The sequence below is a fragment of the Rhinopithecus bieti genome, unplaced genomic scaffold (genome assembly GCF_001698545.2).
Source record: "Rhinopithecus bieti isolate Rb0 unplaced genomic scaffold, ASM169854v2 scaffold_3057, whole genome shotgun sequence".
NCBI lineage: Eukaryota > Metazoa > Chordata > Mammalia > Primates > Cercopithecidae > Rhinopithecus > Rhinopithecus bieti.
The window spans coordinates 301,689-319,538 of record NW_016803927.1 but is presented as its reverse complement, the minus strand read 5'-3'; the positions used below and the strand labels follow the sequence as shown (position 1 = coordinate 319,538).

The 17,850-nt window shown below is 37.6% G+C and overlaps 1 protein-coding gene across 4 annotated transcripts in view; it reads right to left on the bottom strand.

The window, feature by feature from the left end:
- Positions 1–16,344, bottom strand: part of XPO4 (exportin 4) — a 77,027-nt gene extending 60,683 nt beyond the window's left edge. The window contains exons 1-4 of one of the 4 annotated variants that reach the window (XR_001882753.1): positions 16,212–16,343; positions 15,155–15,293; positions 2,715–2,831; positions 1,849–2,002 (exon numbers count right to left, since the gene is read on the bottom strand). Coding sequence is in view for 2 of the 4 variants with exons in the window: in XM_017859174.1 (XP_017714663.1) it covers positions 1,849–2,002; positions 2,715–2,831; positions 15,155–15,293; positions 16,212–16,276 (475 nt within the window). In the remaining 2 variants the exon portion in view is untranslated. Of the gene's footprint in view, positions 1–548; positions 572–1,848; positions 2,003–2,714; positions 2,832–15,154; positions 15,294–16,211 lie in introns of those variants that run through there. The other 3 variants (XM_017859174.1, XM_017859164.1, XM_017859186.1) reach the window with 3 other exon arrangements.
- Positions 16,345–17,850: the final 1,506 nt, after the last annotated feature.

Here is a 17,850-nt window from a genome sequence, read left to right as displayed (position 1 = left end):
AAGCTTTGTTTCCAAACTCCCAGAGAACTGTTTCTTTTTATGAAATAGTCACTCTCTACCAACTGTATTTTCCCTTAAAACAGACACTTTAAAATACATGCAGTGTAACTTTTGTTGATTTTTTTCCCTACATGTATAATTAATATTTTGATAGCTCCATATGGACTGATATTTTTAGAATATGTCTCAAGGTTTTTCAGTATCTTTTCTTTCCCCACTGAAAACACTGGAGCAAGAAGTTGAATCCAGTCTCTCTCCCCAACTGCAAGATCCTGTTGTGGTGGTCCCCATAGCTATCACCATTGGCTCCCCTGAATAAAGTCTGCCTTACCAACTTTATTTAAAAAAAAAGAAAGAAAGAAAGAAAAAAAAAAACCTGGAACAAAAATATTGACACACTGAAAGGGAAAATTTTTAAAAAAGCAAACCTAAGCAAGTAGGCACCTCTTGACAACCAGAAAGAATTAAGTTAATATATTAAAGACAAAAGGTTGGTTATTAGGAGAAAGATGATTACAGAATGAGAACAAAAGGAAACAGTGACTGACCTTGCTGTACGCTTTGCCCCACAATGCAGCAGCTCACAGTGACTGCTTTCGGGAAAGAAACCTGGAGAACTCGTGGTTGAAGGAGTCAGACTCACTTTATCTGACACAGCCTTTCTACTACGTGAATAGACTAAGTTTAAAAGGAAGAAGGAGTTACACTCCACCACACTCCTTTAAATGTTATAATTTTACCAGCCACAAATAATTAGTGAGTTTCTATGTAGCTCCTCTTGGCTCTGTTACAATAAAGATGACTCCCATCCTAGATCTCTGATCTGACTTCACATCTATTTCTTGTCTGCTTATCATCGGTCTTTTTCTTCTGAACAGACTCCCAGATTAAAGACATCTAGAACAGGTCACATTAAATTTCCTATACCACACAGAGACGTATTGGATCAACAAACAAGAGTGTATAAGACCCCTAGTTATATAATGAACTATTCAATTCAAGAAGGCTATTATAGAGCTCAATAATAGTAACTAACTCCTGAGTGTTTTAAATGCAGTTTCATTTAATCTACACAACAATCCATACCCCCATTTTACATTTGGAAAAGCTGAGACTCAGAGAGGCTCAGGTGATTTGCCTGAGATCAGCAGAGGCTTGAATCCAGATCTGCCGGACTTCACACAACAAATGGGTAGCCACTGCATATCATTATCAACAGGCAGCAGATGTCCCAGCATAGCAAATGAGAAAGCAGTTCCTTAAAGTTTATGAAATACAAATATCTCTACTTAAAGAAACTAATTTAAATAGCAGATACATGCATTGACAATACAACCCACTTAAACTTCTGAATAATTTCCTAAAAGCAAAATTCTCATCTTTTTATACTGGGAAAGGCCCCTGAAGAATAAACATATTACTAACTTATTATCTACACTGCACTCCAAACTAGCTTTAAGTTAGTCAAAAAAAAAAATCAAACATAATTACATGTCCAAGTAAAAAAACGATTCAGTTTCTTAAAAGGTGCTTTCTACCTGTTTTCTTTTCCTTCCCTAAGAATATTGCTAATTCTAAACTAGCAATAGCTCCGTCATCCACCACGTTTCTATGTATTCTAACTTCTTCTACAAAGGAGTAAATAAACTTTTAAATTTTCTAGTGTTATTCTAGTATCCACTGTCTTTTGGCATTGTAAGATAAAGGAATTAAATTCTATTTCTTAAAAAAAATCTTATTTTCTTTCAACATGTTTTATAAAAGCTTCAAAGGTTAAAGACTCCAAGCTGTAATTAAGTCACCTATGAAAATTACCACAGATAAACTATTAATTTGTTAAAAGGATATAATTTGGAGGAAGAAAGTTCCAGCTCAAGACTTGATTGGCGAGTGCAAGGTAACGCTGAAATACTGAAGACATCTGAGCATTGAGGTTTTCCCGCCTGCTGAACTCCTGCAGAACTTCAACAGTTAACATGAAGATCTGACGAAGGTCTTCCTCCTATAGTCAATAAATCACAAATATTTTATATGAAAAATTTATTCAAAATGTATTCCCTTTTAGAATCATGAAACAAAACAAACATCTTAACATTTCCAATGGAAAACACAATTTCCTTAAGAACGTGTTCCATTGTTAGGCCTCTACTTGTAATTTACATCGCAGTATGCTTTCAAGTGATGCCAGTTGGAATACATGTACTCGAATATAAATGCTACTTCCATAGAGAAGAGAGTCTTTGACAACTACTGCAGAGCTGGAGGAGTCAGTTGCTATAGTGCAGAGCCCTAGGATTTAAGCCAATGCCTTCACATAACTTTGCTCCAGAGCCAAACAATACATACAAGACAAAGAGCCCGCACCATCTGCAATAACGTTTGAAATACATGGCCTTCTGGCATTCTTCCAGACCTATTTTTAAGGCCAGCAGAGTCCCATCAATTGAATTAGTTGTATCTAAACACAATAAGAAATAAATAATAAACTAAAGATCTTTATAGAAGTATTTTTTTAAGACTAGAATTAAACGAGTAATTTTAAACCATCAACTACATTCACCAAACCTATCACTTTATCCTTTGAAATCAAAAAACAAATCCTGAAGTACAGGCTATCATTCAACTACATAAAAATATTCTCACATCATTAGGAATAGATGGAGCAAAAGTGAATGATTCGGTAATTAAAAACTCAAGAACAAAACTACCAATACCTGAAAAACTCTTTTGCAGTTACCATGGAATTCCATGCTCAATCCAATGTTGCTAGTTTTACTTGAACTTGAAAATTCACTCAATAGTGCAGTCAGAATAGAACAGGCCAGAGTTTGCTGTAATTATTTGATAAGAAATAATTGTGAGGCATTACGGTTTCAATGCTTTGTTTCAATGTATTTGTTCAAACATAACAGAACATTTTCTCCCTAATTTTAGATCTTCCACTGCGTCTTTAGATCTTATAACCGTCAGAAAATTAGATACGACAAAATAAATATTAGCTCTCCTTTCTAAGTCGTCTGGTCAGTGTTAATAGTACTTCCTCAAATGCAGTTATACAAATCCATCTAAGACTTGAACTCAGGACACACACTACTCAATAGTGGAATTCAAATGATATTTTTAAATAATCAATGTCGAAGGTATTATTTTGTTAAATTTGCAGAACAATCTATATCCTCATTTTACATTTGAGAGAAGTGACTCAGAGTACTTATCTAAGGCCAGCTGAGATTTCAACCCATGTTTGTTTCACTCCCTGTTCTGTTTGTCTCCCTGTTCTGTTTGTAAAATGCATTCCCAAATCGATGACAAGTGAAACAAATTTTATAGTGTCCATTCCAGACTTTTATAGCCAGGTGATACCCAAAATTTTTTAAAAAGAAAAATGAAGATTTTCCTTCTCATTGGTTCTATCCAATAGGCTCCTAATATCAAATCATTGATTTTATTCCAGACTATTTAGCGTCAAGGTACCAAGGATGGAAAGAGGATACAAATTATTTTGGCAACTTTCCAGGAGTTAAATAGAAATATGCACACTACCTCTGAACAACCGCAAGATTAAAGTCAAGATGATACTATTTATGCAAGCTTATCCAACAGCTGAACACAGTCATACCCACCCACCAACTGCAACATCTTTGTTCAGAAATGCTTCTGATGTCAGTACCTTGACCTTCCAGATACTTATCTTGGCAAATCTTAGCAAGTAACTTAATGATATTAAATTCCTAAAAATTGGCATGAAATATCTGTTGAAGGTGAGTGAGGGTTCCGTGAGTGACTAATAGACAATTTGTCCATTTTGTGTATGTCTGAAATTTTCCTTTAAAAAATGTAAACATAGGTCGGACACAGTGGCTCACGTCTGTAATCCCAACACTTTGGGGGGCCAAGGCAGGCGATCACCTGAGGTCAGGAGTTCGAGACCAGCCTGGCCAACACGGTAAAACCCCGTCTCTACTGAAAATACGAAAAAATCAGCTGGGCATGATGGCAGGCACTTGTCGTCGCAGCTACTTGGGACGCCAAGGCAGGAGTATCGCTTGAACCTGGGAGGTGGAAGTCGCAGTGAGCCGAGATTGCGCCACTGCACTCCAGCCTGGGCAACAGAGTGAGACTCCGTCTCAAAAAAAAAAAAAAAAAAACGTAAACTTAAGTTAAATTCTTATTTGCCTCTTAATCTCAACTAAAACAAGAGTGACTATATAGCTAATATTTATGAAAGGCACAAAACCCCATACATTAAGGAAGTTTCTCAGACTTTTCCACACCTGGAAGTAAACGGAAATCTCCAGGGAATCTAGGGGTATGAGCTATGCCTTCTGCAACAATAGAAGTTCTCTGAAAGCTACTGGTTTGGCATAAACACACACATTTTGTAATTTTACTTCAAAATATACATGACTTAATATAAAAATGTCCCCTCCTCCCAAAATCTTCAAGAAACCCATTTAACTGCCTATGTATGGCCCCAGGCACTTGGAGAGAAAGAAGCCAGGCACTAAGGCCTCTCATGGGAAAAACAGCTGATCACATATTTCTGTCGTTTTCTGTTTAAAGGGATCTCAAACATTCAGAAAGTACAATCCCTTCATTTTGTAGTTAACAAAATGATTTTCAAAATTTTCTTTTAAAATGAGTAATGATTATAGTGCCAGCAATTAACATTAGATAGATACATTTAAGTAACATCAGGATCAACTATAAACATGATTTTTAAACATAGCTAGGCTTTAGGGAAAGTACACGTTAAATCAAATTAATGAGATTCAGAGAAAAAAGTTAATTCACAATGATCTAATGATGAATCCCAAGATCCTAGGATCCTAAAACAATTTTCATTTAGACTTAGCTTTCCACTTATCCTAAGACTCCAGTCAATAAAACATTATAAAACATCTAAATGTTTGAGAAAACTTGTCTTACCAAAACAGAAATTAATTTCTGAATCTCAGATGAGATAACCTATTAAAACAGAATTCACATACAACATATAAAACCTGCAAGCTGAAAGAACCTAGAAGCACTCATTAAACAAATTCTTATTCTTACAAATAAATAATCTATACTAATTTTTCACAATTTACAACTTTCCACTCACAAGTAATTTACAACTTTCCACAGATTGTGTTTTACTGCATTTACCACAAAATGGCTTATTTTAAAACTACCACCATATTCAAGTTTTCAGGAACATCTCTCTAATTAATGATCACAACCATATGTATTCACAAAAGCTTTACTTTTTCACATGAAACAAACATTTCCCAAGATAACGTGTGGTTTATGGTCAAGATGAGAAACAAATGAGTGAAGGAGAGGGGCAGGGCAACAACAAGTGAAAGCCCTGCTAAAGCTCCTCCTGCAACTACCAACTTCATCACACAAAACAAGGAGCCCCGGTGGCATGGAACTGCTTTTTAGTCACAGCAATGAATATATCCCTCCAAAACAGCCGACTTCCATACTAATGAAGTACAAATTCACCCATAAAAACAAGTACATTCGTAATCGATGAGAATTTAGAACAAAATGCACTTATAGACTTAGTCCCCTGAACACATAAGAATCTTTCGTTTTAAAATAATTTTTTCATCCTACAAAAATATACTTCTATCTTAGAAAAACCAGAAATTATAGAAAAGCACAAAGAAAATAAAATTGTCTACAATCCTATCATCCAGGAGTTATTACTGTAACATTTATAGCTTTCCAATTTTTTAGTGCACAGATATAAATTTTATATACCATTGATATCAACCCATATATAGTTTTACATTCTACTTTTCCACTTTATACCTATGAAATAAAAGAAAAAAATCTAAAACAAGTGTGTTCTATTTAAATATACCATTTAAAGACTTAAGAAATACATAAAAATAAATTATCAAACAGCATTGTTAGAGGTATTGCAAGAAATCAAATATTCCGGCTTTGACTGTACATACAGTTATCAGCTTCCAAAGAACTAAAACTCAATAGGATATTTTCATCATTAAAAGATACCAAATAGTATAAGCTCTCCTTAATTTGGAAATCCTGTAGGAATATGAGATTACCATCATAAATATTAATCATACTACACTGGTCTGGCTCAAAGGTGCCAAATGAATAGAGACTCCTGGAGAATGATGAATAATTAAACACTGATTATACGTTAAGAGAGCAAAGTACCTCAACACATATCAACAAAGTATTTCTCCCTATTCATAGGGGAATTAAACATATCACTAAATGTCTAGGACTCACTTCTAAATATGTTTGCTCATTTTCAATATTTAATTATGGATTAAATCCCCTTAAAATGAAGTTACTCTCACATTGTGTTGTAATGAAGATAGCTAGGGAAGCAAGCCAAAAATAAAACTCCCAAGGGAGAACAGAGGACAGCTTCTTCCCAGGACAGAGAGAGGAAAGAAAAAACATGAAAGCATCAAATCTGCCTGGAGGAGATCACCAGCTTTAGCTTTTCTTACCCTTGAAGAACGTTCTTATCTGCCTCCTTCAGACCGCTGGTCTCAGTGGGCATCCCAAGTGTACCCCCGAACTCACCCTCTACTGACCAGTCTCTTCAAGTGCTGCCTCTCTGGCCTTTGTCAAAGTCAGAGCTAGATATTTTTCTCTATCAGAGACAGTGGCTCTGACACTTAAGACAGCCGGAAACAAAAGCTGTACTAATTAATGTCAGTGAAATCGGATCAAAGTTGACTGATTGATAAAAGAATGCCATACTAAAATTCACAGGAATTTGCCCAGTACAAAATACAAATCTTAAGACTTCTAAGAGGTTAATACAACAATACTTCACTTATCTAAGACCATAAAGAATTAAGTTAATATCTGTTAATTTTGTAAATGCAGCAAGCAAATATTTTTAATGAAACTTCCTCTAAATTTTTCTTAAGGAATTATTTCTATGGCAATTATTACATGATATTATAGTTAAGTGACTACTTGGAAGCTACCAAAACATAAGGGGCCTTCCCCCCGTTGGCAGTGTGGTGCCAGATCCCAATGCTTGTTGGTTTATGTCTGCTTCACAGCTTTTCTCAGCCATCCTTTGTTGTTGTCTGTCACTCACTGCTGCTGGCAATCTGACTGCCACTAACGTGTAGTTCTAAATGGATCATTTTCATTTGCTCACAAGTTAGAAACCAAATAAAATTTATTAAAATTACATCTAAAATAAATTATAAATAAAAACACTCTGCAGGACTCTTTTAGGAGTCCAATACAAGAATCCTGTTTAAATCAGTTAGAAAATCTGGGCTCTAACAGTCCAAGATTTCCTTCTTCAAATAACTGTGGTCAAAGCCCTTCATGTACCTTGACCTCAGCTTTCTCACCTATAATAAGGGCTACCACCCTCTGCCCTTCCTAATTTGCATAATTGTCCTAAGGCTCAAATTGGATAATGCTTAAAAGCACCATGTAATTACACCAGCTAACAAGAAGGTAAAGTAGCAGCTATATTTTTTATCATTATAAAAAATAACAACCACCTATTTCGGTTTTTTAAAATTCTATTCCTTGATGACGATCTACATTCTGCAAAATTAAAATTACTAAATGTGTTACACCACTTAAAAAAGAGAGCTATAACTGAAGCTGTATCAATAATTAAAGCAATATAGCAGATGTTCAGTAAATGCTGTTTGGATTAATGAATCAATGTTTATTTCTATGCCCAGCACCATGTTAACACAACAGAAGTTGGAAAATAAATGATGTGTTCCCTATTTTTTGGTTGTTTATACATTTCTGCGAGAAAATTTTAATATGTCAAACAAGTAGAAGACCAATGCAATGAGGTGTCAAGGTTATTTTTAAAAGTCTAATTGTCTTCTTTCATTGAAGTACTGAAAATTCACAAGTTAATTCACTGGCTAACCATTTAACTCTTATCTTCACACTGAAAGTCTTATAGCAGTATTCTCATTTATTTCTAGCAAAAGCCATTAATTTCAAGCTAGTGAAAAAATGCCCTTCAGAGATAGCTTGCCTCACTCACCAGCTTACTGTCACAAGCCCAAGATATTCAAACACTAACTCCAGCTGACAAAATAAAATACTCTTGTTCAGAGAGAGGATTGTCTCTTATAATAGCCTGGCTCTTACCCCAGGAGCTTTATTACCAAGAATAAACTTTATGAAAGGTTGCCATACATAAAGCAGACTTCCAGCTGCTCTTCTATGCAAACATCAATGAGACTTATGATAAGAGAGATTAACTTGGCTATCACATCCAGGGGCTGCCGTAGACAAGTGAATTTCTCACCCACTTCTCTCTATTATGGCAAAGAGGAAGAAAGGATACTTAAATGCTAAATTAAACAGCTTTAAAAGTGATTTAACGTATGCCTACTGCTTTCAAAGGACATAAGACAAATATGAATTATATATTTAAATGTAGATTAAAATTTTAACTTAAAATAAAAAAATTCTGCTACTTTCCTAGGAAGGCAAGTTTCCATATCCCTCCCAAGTTAGTATTGACAGCAGGTCCGACACTACTGCAAACTGAGACGAAATAACCACGGTAACCTTTATAATCACGGAAGGAAAACATCATAACTGCCCACAAGCTTGAAACAACATATTATTTAATAATCATACAGGCAAGAATTAACGAAGAATACATCATTTTTTATACAAATTAGATATAATCTTTCCATAAAACTGTAGAGAACCAAGTCTTTAAGAAACTTCTGAAAGCATTTAAAGAAAGGCAAACGTGTTGGTTACCTGTATTTTTTAAAAACACGTACAAATTGGCAGAGTGTAGTGGCTCACACCTGTAATCCTAGCACTTTGGGAGGCTGAAGTGGGTAGATCACTTGAGGTCAGGAGTTCGAAACCAGCCTGGCGCAAATGGCAAAACCCCATCTCTACTAAAAATATAAAAATCAGCCGGGCATAGTGGCATGCGCCTGTAGTCCCAGCTGCTCGGGAGGCTGAGGTAGGAGAATCGCTTGAACCCAGGAGGCGGAGGTTGTAGTGAGCTAAGATCATGCCAATGCACTCCAGCCTGGGTGACAGAGCGAGACTCTGTCTCAAAAAAAAAAACCACACACAAATGATTAGTTTTCACTCATAGCAAAAACATTTTATTCTGCTTTTCCATACTTAAAATATTGTTGGAGAGAAAAACACATGATTTACTATAGTTCACTTCCCAAGATTCTATGAAGAAAGCAGTGACAGACTACTAGGGAGAGAACACAAATACTTGCTGAATAGAAGTGAATAGTATCACATTTATTTTACATATTATTGAACTAATGCCTAGAGAAGTTAATTTAAGTTAGGTTGGCAATAAATGGCAGAGCTGGGATTTAAACCCAAGTGTGAATCCAAAATCAGTGTTCTATTATACTACACTGCCTCTAAACCTGTATAAATGCAAACATGAGATGAGTACAGGGAAATGGATCATCAAAAATCAATTCTTGGCTGGGCGTGGTGGGTCACACCTATAAGGCTGAGACAGGAAGATCACCTTCAGGTCAGGAGCTCAAGACAGCCTGGGCAAATAGTGAGACCTCACCTTTACAAAAGAATTTTAAAATTAGCCAGGTACAGTGGCACGTACCAATCATCCCAGCTGAAGTTGAGGTGAGAGGATCACTTGAGCCCAGGTGATCGAGGCAGCAGTGAGCTATGAACATGTCACTGCACTTTAGCCTAGGCGAGAGAGCGAGGCCCTGTTTCTAAAACAAAACAAACAAATGAAACCAATATGCTTCCAAAGCGAAGGGGGAAAAGCCAGACTACACACAGACAGTTTCTGGCCAATGACAGTCGATGGAAATGTCCCTCTAGAAGAGGTGTGAGGGGAAAATTAGTTACCTAATTTAATGGTTCATGAGGTCAACCCTTTCTTCTATAGAAAACCTTCAGTTAATTTTCTCTACTTTTCAAATCTCTCTTAAAAATCACCTTTATAAAGAAAGTTTCTAGCCAATACTAAATCAATGTTCTGATCAGTTATCATTCTCCTTTCTTACAGAGGTTTTAATCATCTTGTTCACTGTCATTTATGTCTGAGACTAAGAAAATACTAAGTAAATTCCTGAACCACTTAGAAATTCTTTTTTTTCTTTCTTTTTTTTTTGAGACAGAGTCTAGCTCTGTCGCCCAGGCTGGAGTGCAGTGGCCGGATCTCAGCTCACTGCAAGCTCCACCTCCCGGGTTTACGCCATTCTCCTGCCTCAGCCTCCCCAGTAGCTGGGACTACAGGCGCCCACCACCACGCCCAGCTAGTTTTTTGTGTTTTTAGTAGAGACGGGGTTTCACCGTGTTAGCCAGGATGGTCTCAATCTCCTGACCTCGTGATCCGCCCGTCTCGGCCTCCCAAAGTGCTGGGATTACAGGCTTGAGCCACCGCGCCCGGCACCACTTACAAATTCTTAACAGTCCAAGAAGAAGAGAGGATGATATACGAAAATGTCTGAACTTCATTTTTTAGGCCTTCCTAATGAGCTAGTTTCAAGCTACTGGGCAAGGACAAATAGGGACAGTGTATGCATTTAACTTGTCATATAAAGTAGAGAATATTTTTCACATTTAATGTTTTTAATATAGTCGCCAAAATAAATTTCATCCTGCAATCCTGAAATTAAATTCTACTTCCCACTATTGATTTCCTACTATTATAGTAGTTCTCAGCCCTGGTATTAAAAATTTGACTTTAGGCCAGCCATGGTGGCTCACACCTGTGATCTTTGGGAGGCCAAAGCGGGCTGATTGCTTGAGCCTGGAAGTTCGAGACCAGCTTGGGCAACATAGCAAAACCCTGTCTCTACAAAAATACAAAAAAATAGCTCAGTGGGGTGGCGTGCACCTGTAGTCCCAGCTCCTCAGGAGGCTGAGGTAGAAGAATCACCTGAGCATGCTGAGGTCAAGGCTGCAGTAAGCCAAGACTGCACCACTGCACTCCATTGCCTAGGCAATAGAGCAAGACCCAGTCTCAAAAAAAAAAAGAAAGGAAGAAATTTGACTTTAAAAATATCTTTGGAGTCTTTCATGAGAATATTACATTTATACACTATTCTCAAAGTGTACACACTATGAAGAGAGCAAAATCCTATCTAACTGAACAGCTACATCTGTTCCAACCATTCTCAGAAGATCAGTTATTTCAGTGGCTCAAAAAAAATCCAACTGCCAGGTTGCAGTGGGACTAGTTTTCGCGCTGGGTCAAATGACCCAAGGGGAAAGGAAGCAGAGAACTCAGTTCCCAAGTATGTGCTCATTCCTGAGAGAGGCAAGGAACTCTTGATCCTTTGCCTGTGCCGTCCCAGTACTAACAAGCTACTTGTAGGGGGTGAGGGCAGGCCGCATAAATTCTACCCCAATACCAAAACCCTGGCTGGAATGATCACCAAACAAACAAGGGAAAGGTATTAGTCATAAACAGATAGATCTCAGAGTTACTAGTAATGTTCCTCAAGTTTAAATCCTGTCTATCACAATGAGCTGGACTCTTTTACTGCAGACGGTCAAAATGAAACAAGATGTTCTTATGTGAAATCTAAAATATGAAGTGCAACTTGATTCAGAGTATTAGGGGTAAAGATAATATTTCCAAGTAGCAGCCTCAGTTGCAAACCTTTTCTCTGCTAGTTTTATCTATGTATATCGACCACTTCTTTTTCCCCATGCTATCTATGATGACCGCCATTGGATAATGCACATGGCCATTAGTGTGGAAGCAAATTCTAACAAAATTCATAGAAATGACAAGATTACCATTATACAACTCGCGTAGGTACTGCTGAAGCATCAGCATCTCATGAACAAAGCTTATAATAGTTGGTATATTATATTTGGTATATTTGACTATTATGCTATATTAGATTATAATATTTCATAACAATTAAAATAATGATTAATATTTATGGCAACATGGAAAATACAGAATCAAATGAGAAAGCAAGGTACACCACATCTATATTATGTATATGCATTAAAAAATACTAGAAAAAAACCTAAACAAATGAAAATTGCCTGATAGCTTTTTCACTTGTTTTATGTAGATATCCATTACTCTTGCTATAATGTTATTTGTGTAACAGAAAATATAAATTGTTAAGATTTATAAATACAAATAGCACACTTAACCACAGTGGGATTACCACTACTTATCAACTGGCTGACTTCATGAAAAATGCTTTTACAGTCAATTGATTTATCTAAAGCTCATGACACACTGATCAGAAATGGAGACTATGTCTACTACCGCAATTTACACTACATAGCTTCCCATGGCCAGGCACGGTGGCTCCTATCTGTAATCCCAGCATTTTGGAAGGCTGAGGCAAGAGAATCACTTGAGCCTAGGAGTTCAAGACCAGCCTAGGCAACATAGTGAAACTTCGTCTCTACAAAAAAATTTTAAAAATTAGCCAGGAGTGGTGGCTTGTGCCTATAGTCCCAGCTACTCAGGAGACTAAGGTGGGAAGACTGGGCCCATGAGTTCAGGGCTGCAGTGAGCTGTGTTCGTAACACTGCACTCCACAGCCTGTGCAACAGAGCAAGTGAGACCCTCTCAAAAAAAAAAAAAAGCTTCCTACCCAGGTACAGCAGCCTGTACCTTAATCCCAGCTACTCGAGAGGCTGAGGTGGGAGGCGGGAGGAATGGTTGAGCCCAGGAGACTGAGGCTGCAGTGAGCTACGCACCACTGCATCACACCCTGTCTCTTAAATTAAAAAAAAAAGGAGCTCCCCATAATTTTCACCTCAAAAATTTAATATGAACTCTTCTTAGGTGATTACTTTCAAGAAATATTCCCACTTCATAAAACAAAATCAAAATGACTTATAGAATGTAAAGATTCAAACATATATACTTTCAAATTTATTAGTTTTATACAAAAAACTACATTTCATAATACTAAGATTAAGTAAAAGGTCCATAAAATTAGATTATCAGTCTCTAGAACGACACCATCCAGTATATCTGTCACTAACTACGTGTGGCTATTTGAATTTAAATAAAAATTTTAAAAATTAGAAAATTCAGTTCTTCAGTCACCCTAGCCACATTTCACATGACCAACTGCCGCAAGTGGCCAGTGTAGCGGCTACATATTAGGAAGCGCAGACATCCAACACTTCTTTCAACACAGTAAGTTGTACTGGACAGCACTACTCTTGAGGAAATTTGCCACAAAAATGGCATACAACTTAACATCACACAATCAAAAATCAAGACATAAATAAAATGTTCTGTGCCAGGTGCGGGGCTCAAGCCTGTAATCCCAGCACTTTGGGAGGCCGAGGCGGGTGGATCACGAGGTCAGGAGATCAAGACCATCCTGGCTAACACGGTGAAACCCCGTCTCTACTAAAATACAAAAAACTAGCCGGGCGAGGTGGCAGGCGCCTGTAGTCCCAGCTACTCGGAGGCTGAGGCGGGAGAATGGCGTGAACCCGGGAGGCGGAGCTTGCAGTGAGCCGAGATCGCGCCACTCACTCCAGCCTGGGCGACACAGCAAGACTCCGTCTCAAAAAAAAAAAAAAAAATGTTCTGTATCTTGACATGGTAGGAGTTTACTGGTATACACAACTGTCACAACAAGGTGTGCATTTTAGACATAGTAAGGCATGTAAATTACTTCTCAATAAAGTTAAGGAAAAAAAGAACACACACATGACCACTGATTAATTTCTAAGGAAAACAAAAAACACTTAGGACATACGTAGTAAGTTCCAAAGTCCTGACCAGCTTGCTTACAGATTCCGTGGCTCTAGACTCCTGGGGTATCAGTCTGCGGTCCTAAGCAGAGTGGAAGCAGATGGCTGGGACAGTGAGGTGAGCGCATAGCTGTGTGCCGTGAAAAGTGGTGGACACGAAGGCAGTAGAAAAGAGATCCAAGATATTGTGGAAAGCAAGGGACAATGTATGTGGCCCTCCTAAAATGCACCACTGCATCTCAACCTCAAAGCATCAACTACACGGTGAAAATCACATCCACTAACTGAGGGGCCACTGAAGACAAAAGGAATGAACAAACAGTTATATGGCATATAGCCACACACAGATATCTTTAAAATGGTTTAAAAATGTGTTAAGGTAATAAGCTACCCAAAATACTTAAAGATTTAATATCCGAGACTCAGAACAGCCAAGTATTACCAATCTCAATTCTATATGAGTGAAATATCATTCAGGTGATAAAAGCTGATAGGTTAAACCAAGAATCACAGCTAATCATCAACAGCAACCGCAGCTCCTCCTGCCTCAGAGTGATTACAACCAAACAGCCACTCTCCAGGCACAACTCCAGCTCTCTAAAAGGTGGATGGGAGAGTGGAGAGGGTGGGGGAACCATGCTTCCCAAAGTCATTCAGCCAAGAACAGTGATCCCTAATTTGTTCAGTTGACAGTAACTGCTGAAGTCCAATGGCCTATTAAGACAGCAACTTTTAATTACTTTTGTTATGTCATATATTTTCTATTTTATTCAAACACTTCCATAATCACTAGTAGCTATCAAAGGTTTATTAGAAATGGCAAAACAAAGTTCAATAGAAATGGTTAACGATATTATGGCATATTAGCTTATAATATTTTATAACAATTAAAATCATGATTATGAATATTTATGGCAACATGGAAAATACAGAACCAAACAAAAAAGCAAAGTACACCACATTTATATTATGTACATATATTTAAAAAGACTAGGCCAGATGCGGTGGCTCACACCTGTAACACCAGCACTTTGGGAGGCCAAGGCCGGCGGACCACCTGAGGTCGGGAGTTTGAGACCATCCTGACCAACATGGAGAAACCCTGTCTCTACTAAAAATACAAAATTAGCCAGGCATGGTGGCACATGCCTGTAATCCCAGCTACTCTGGAGGCTGAGACAGGAGAACTGCTTGAACCCAGGAGGCAGAGGTTGCCATGAGCCAAGATTGAGAAATTGCACTCCAGCCTGGAAAAAAAAAAAAAAACTCTTTCCAAAAAAAAAAAAAAAAAAAAAAAAAGGACTAGAACAAAACCTGAACAAATGAAAATTGCTTGACTGATAGCTTTTTCACTTTTTTGTTTATGTAGATATCCATTACTCTTGCTATAATGCTATTCGTGTAACAGAAAATATAAATTGTTAATATTTATAAATACAAACAGCACACTTACCACAGTGGGATTGCCACTACTAATCAACTGGCTGACTTCATGAAAAATGCTTTTGCAGTCAATTGATTTATCTAATGATCCTCTTTTTACAATTACTGCTACTGCTAGTAGAATCTGTTCCCGAACATACTTTTGAAGGCTGTAAAACATAAAAATCATTATGAAAAGTTTACCTAAATCTAATACAAGAATACTTCCAAACTTCTCTCTATGCCTGTAGCTACTAATAACATTGCTTACATGTGAGAGTAGCAGAGCCAAATGGTTATGTATAGACTCCAAAGCCAGGAGGCCTGGGTTCAATCCCAGGCTCCACTGTGGACGGGCTGTATGACCCTGGGCAAGACAGTTAGCATTCAGGGCCTTGGTTTTCTCATCTGTAAAATGAGAGTAACACTGCTAGTGTTATTATAAGGGTTAAATGTTCCTAGCGCTGTGCCCAGTACCTATACAAGTGTTATTTGCTCCAGGAAGTATTCAACAGATGTAAGTCAGCTCCCTGTTAAATATTTGTAGGGAAAAAAATCACTAAGATTAAGATTCCACTAGTTTGGAGATAAATTCTGATCTAACCTACATCTACAACCACTAATCTATCCTAAATCCCATTTCCCTTTAATGTTTAAAGGCAACATACTAGCTATCCAAGATACATCATTATGGAAACATGAAATTGTAAAACACACACATTCAAAACGTTCATATCTAGGTTCTGTTCCTCCATGTGATGAAAGAAGCACCCATCCCAAGTGGAGGCATTTTACCAAGCCCATTTGACCACAAGGGCACAGAAACTTAATTGCCTTTTCACAATCTTTTCTGAAAGATAAGGATCAGAAAACATACTCCCAAACTTTATAATCTAGCCTCTAGAATCCCACAAAGATACACCCACCATGTGCCCCTGGAATAAACTCAAACCCCTTAACATGGCTTATAAGCAGTGGGAACCATTCTAGCTTTCCTGGGACAGCCTCAATTTACCTGTTGCCCCAAATAATTATTAACAGTTCTTTATTTCACTGTCCAAAGTGTCCCAGTTTGGACACCCACCTACAGCCACTGGTGGCTGCTCCTCTCCTTGACGTCTGCCCTTCCACACACACTCACAACTGCAGACATATTGACCTTTCACTTCCTCACTCCACACTCGTGCACTTGCAGGCCTCTGAACTTCTATTCCCTCTCCAAGATTGTGATGTCACTTTCTCCAGAAAGTTATTACTAAGGGTTCCCATGGCACCCTCACATGACATGACATATCTGTTACTACTGGTTCACTAGCTCGCAGATCAGCCGCCCATTCTATGCATACTAGCATATGCAAAGCACACTGCCTGCTGCATAACATGCATTTATTAGATATTGATACAGATGAATAAACATGTCTCCCTATTGTCAAGACTGAAGTGAAAAAACATTCCTTCAAAACATACACTTGAACCATTCATCTTTCATTCATTAAGCAAATAAATGCAGAGATCCTACTATGTGTAAGAATATCAGTTGGCCAAAGGGAATTTCTGTACTTTTAAGAGGACAGAATAGTTTCATAGGCACTGACTACTACTAGAAAACATACATAAAGCTGAAGACTATGACTACAAACATACACAAAGATAGTTTTAAATATCTCTATTGGCAAGAATTAAAATTTTTAGGAGAATGAATAATAGCTACCATTTATTGAATGCTTACTATACACAAGAATTTATATGAACTAGTTTCACAAGTATTAACACATCTAATCCTCATGATAATACTACTATTATTCACTCCATTTAAAAATCAAATCAGAAGGCCAGGAGTGGTGGCTCACACCTGTAATCCCAGCACTTTGGGAGGCCAAGGTGGGCGGATCACGAGGTCAGAAGATAGAGACTATCCTGGCTAACACGGTGAAACCCTGTCTCTACTAAAAAAATACAAAAAAAATTAGCTGGGCCTGGTGGTGGGCACCTGTAGTCCCAGCTACTCACGAGACTGAGGCAGGAGAATTGCATGAACCCGGGAGGCAGAGCTTGCAGTGAGCCGAGATTGTGCCACTGCACTCCAGCCTGGGCAACAGAGCAAGACTCCGTCTCAAAAACAAACAAAAAAATCAAATCAGGAAATTAATACACAAAGAAGTAATCTGCCCAGTGTTGCAGAGTTAAGTGGCAGAAGTAGGGTGCAAATCCCTTTCTGGACCACTATGCTACACTTGCCTCTTTAATAAAGGGCATTGTGCATTTCACTCTATACAAATTTTATTTCAATTAAGAGGAAAACAAAAAAAAGAAAAAATTATGTGCACATAATGGGAAGTACACATTATTTATGTAATAGTTTACTACACAGCCTACAGAATTCTACCTATGCAGTATGCCAAAAACGTTTAACTTGACTCTAATCCACACTGTAGGGCATTCTACAAGATACACATATCTGTGTCATGAAAGGCAAAAAAGAGCACACAACTATTCTAGATTACAAGAGACATGACAACTAAATACGTTGTATTATCTCTGCCTCACCTAGATTAAAAAATAATCTACTGTACCTAAATAAGGCAAGTATTAATAGATCTGAAGCGACAGATAGACTGCAATACAAAAACAAAAAACCCAGAAAAAGGAAAAAGGATATAAATATTATTCAGACAATCGGGACACCCAGAACATGGAATCAGAATTGTTAGATCATGTAGACACATC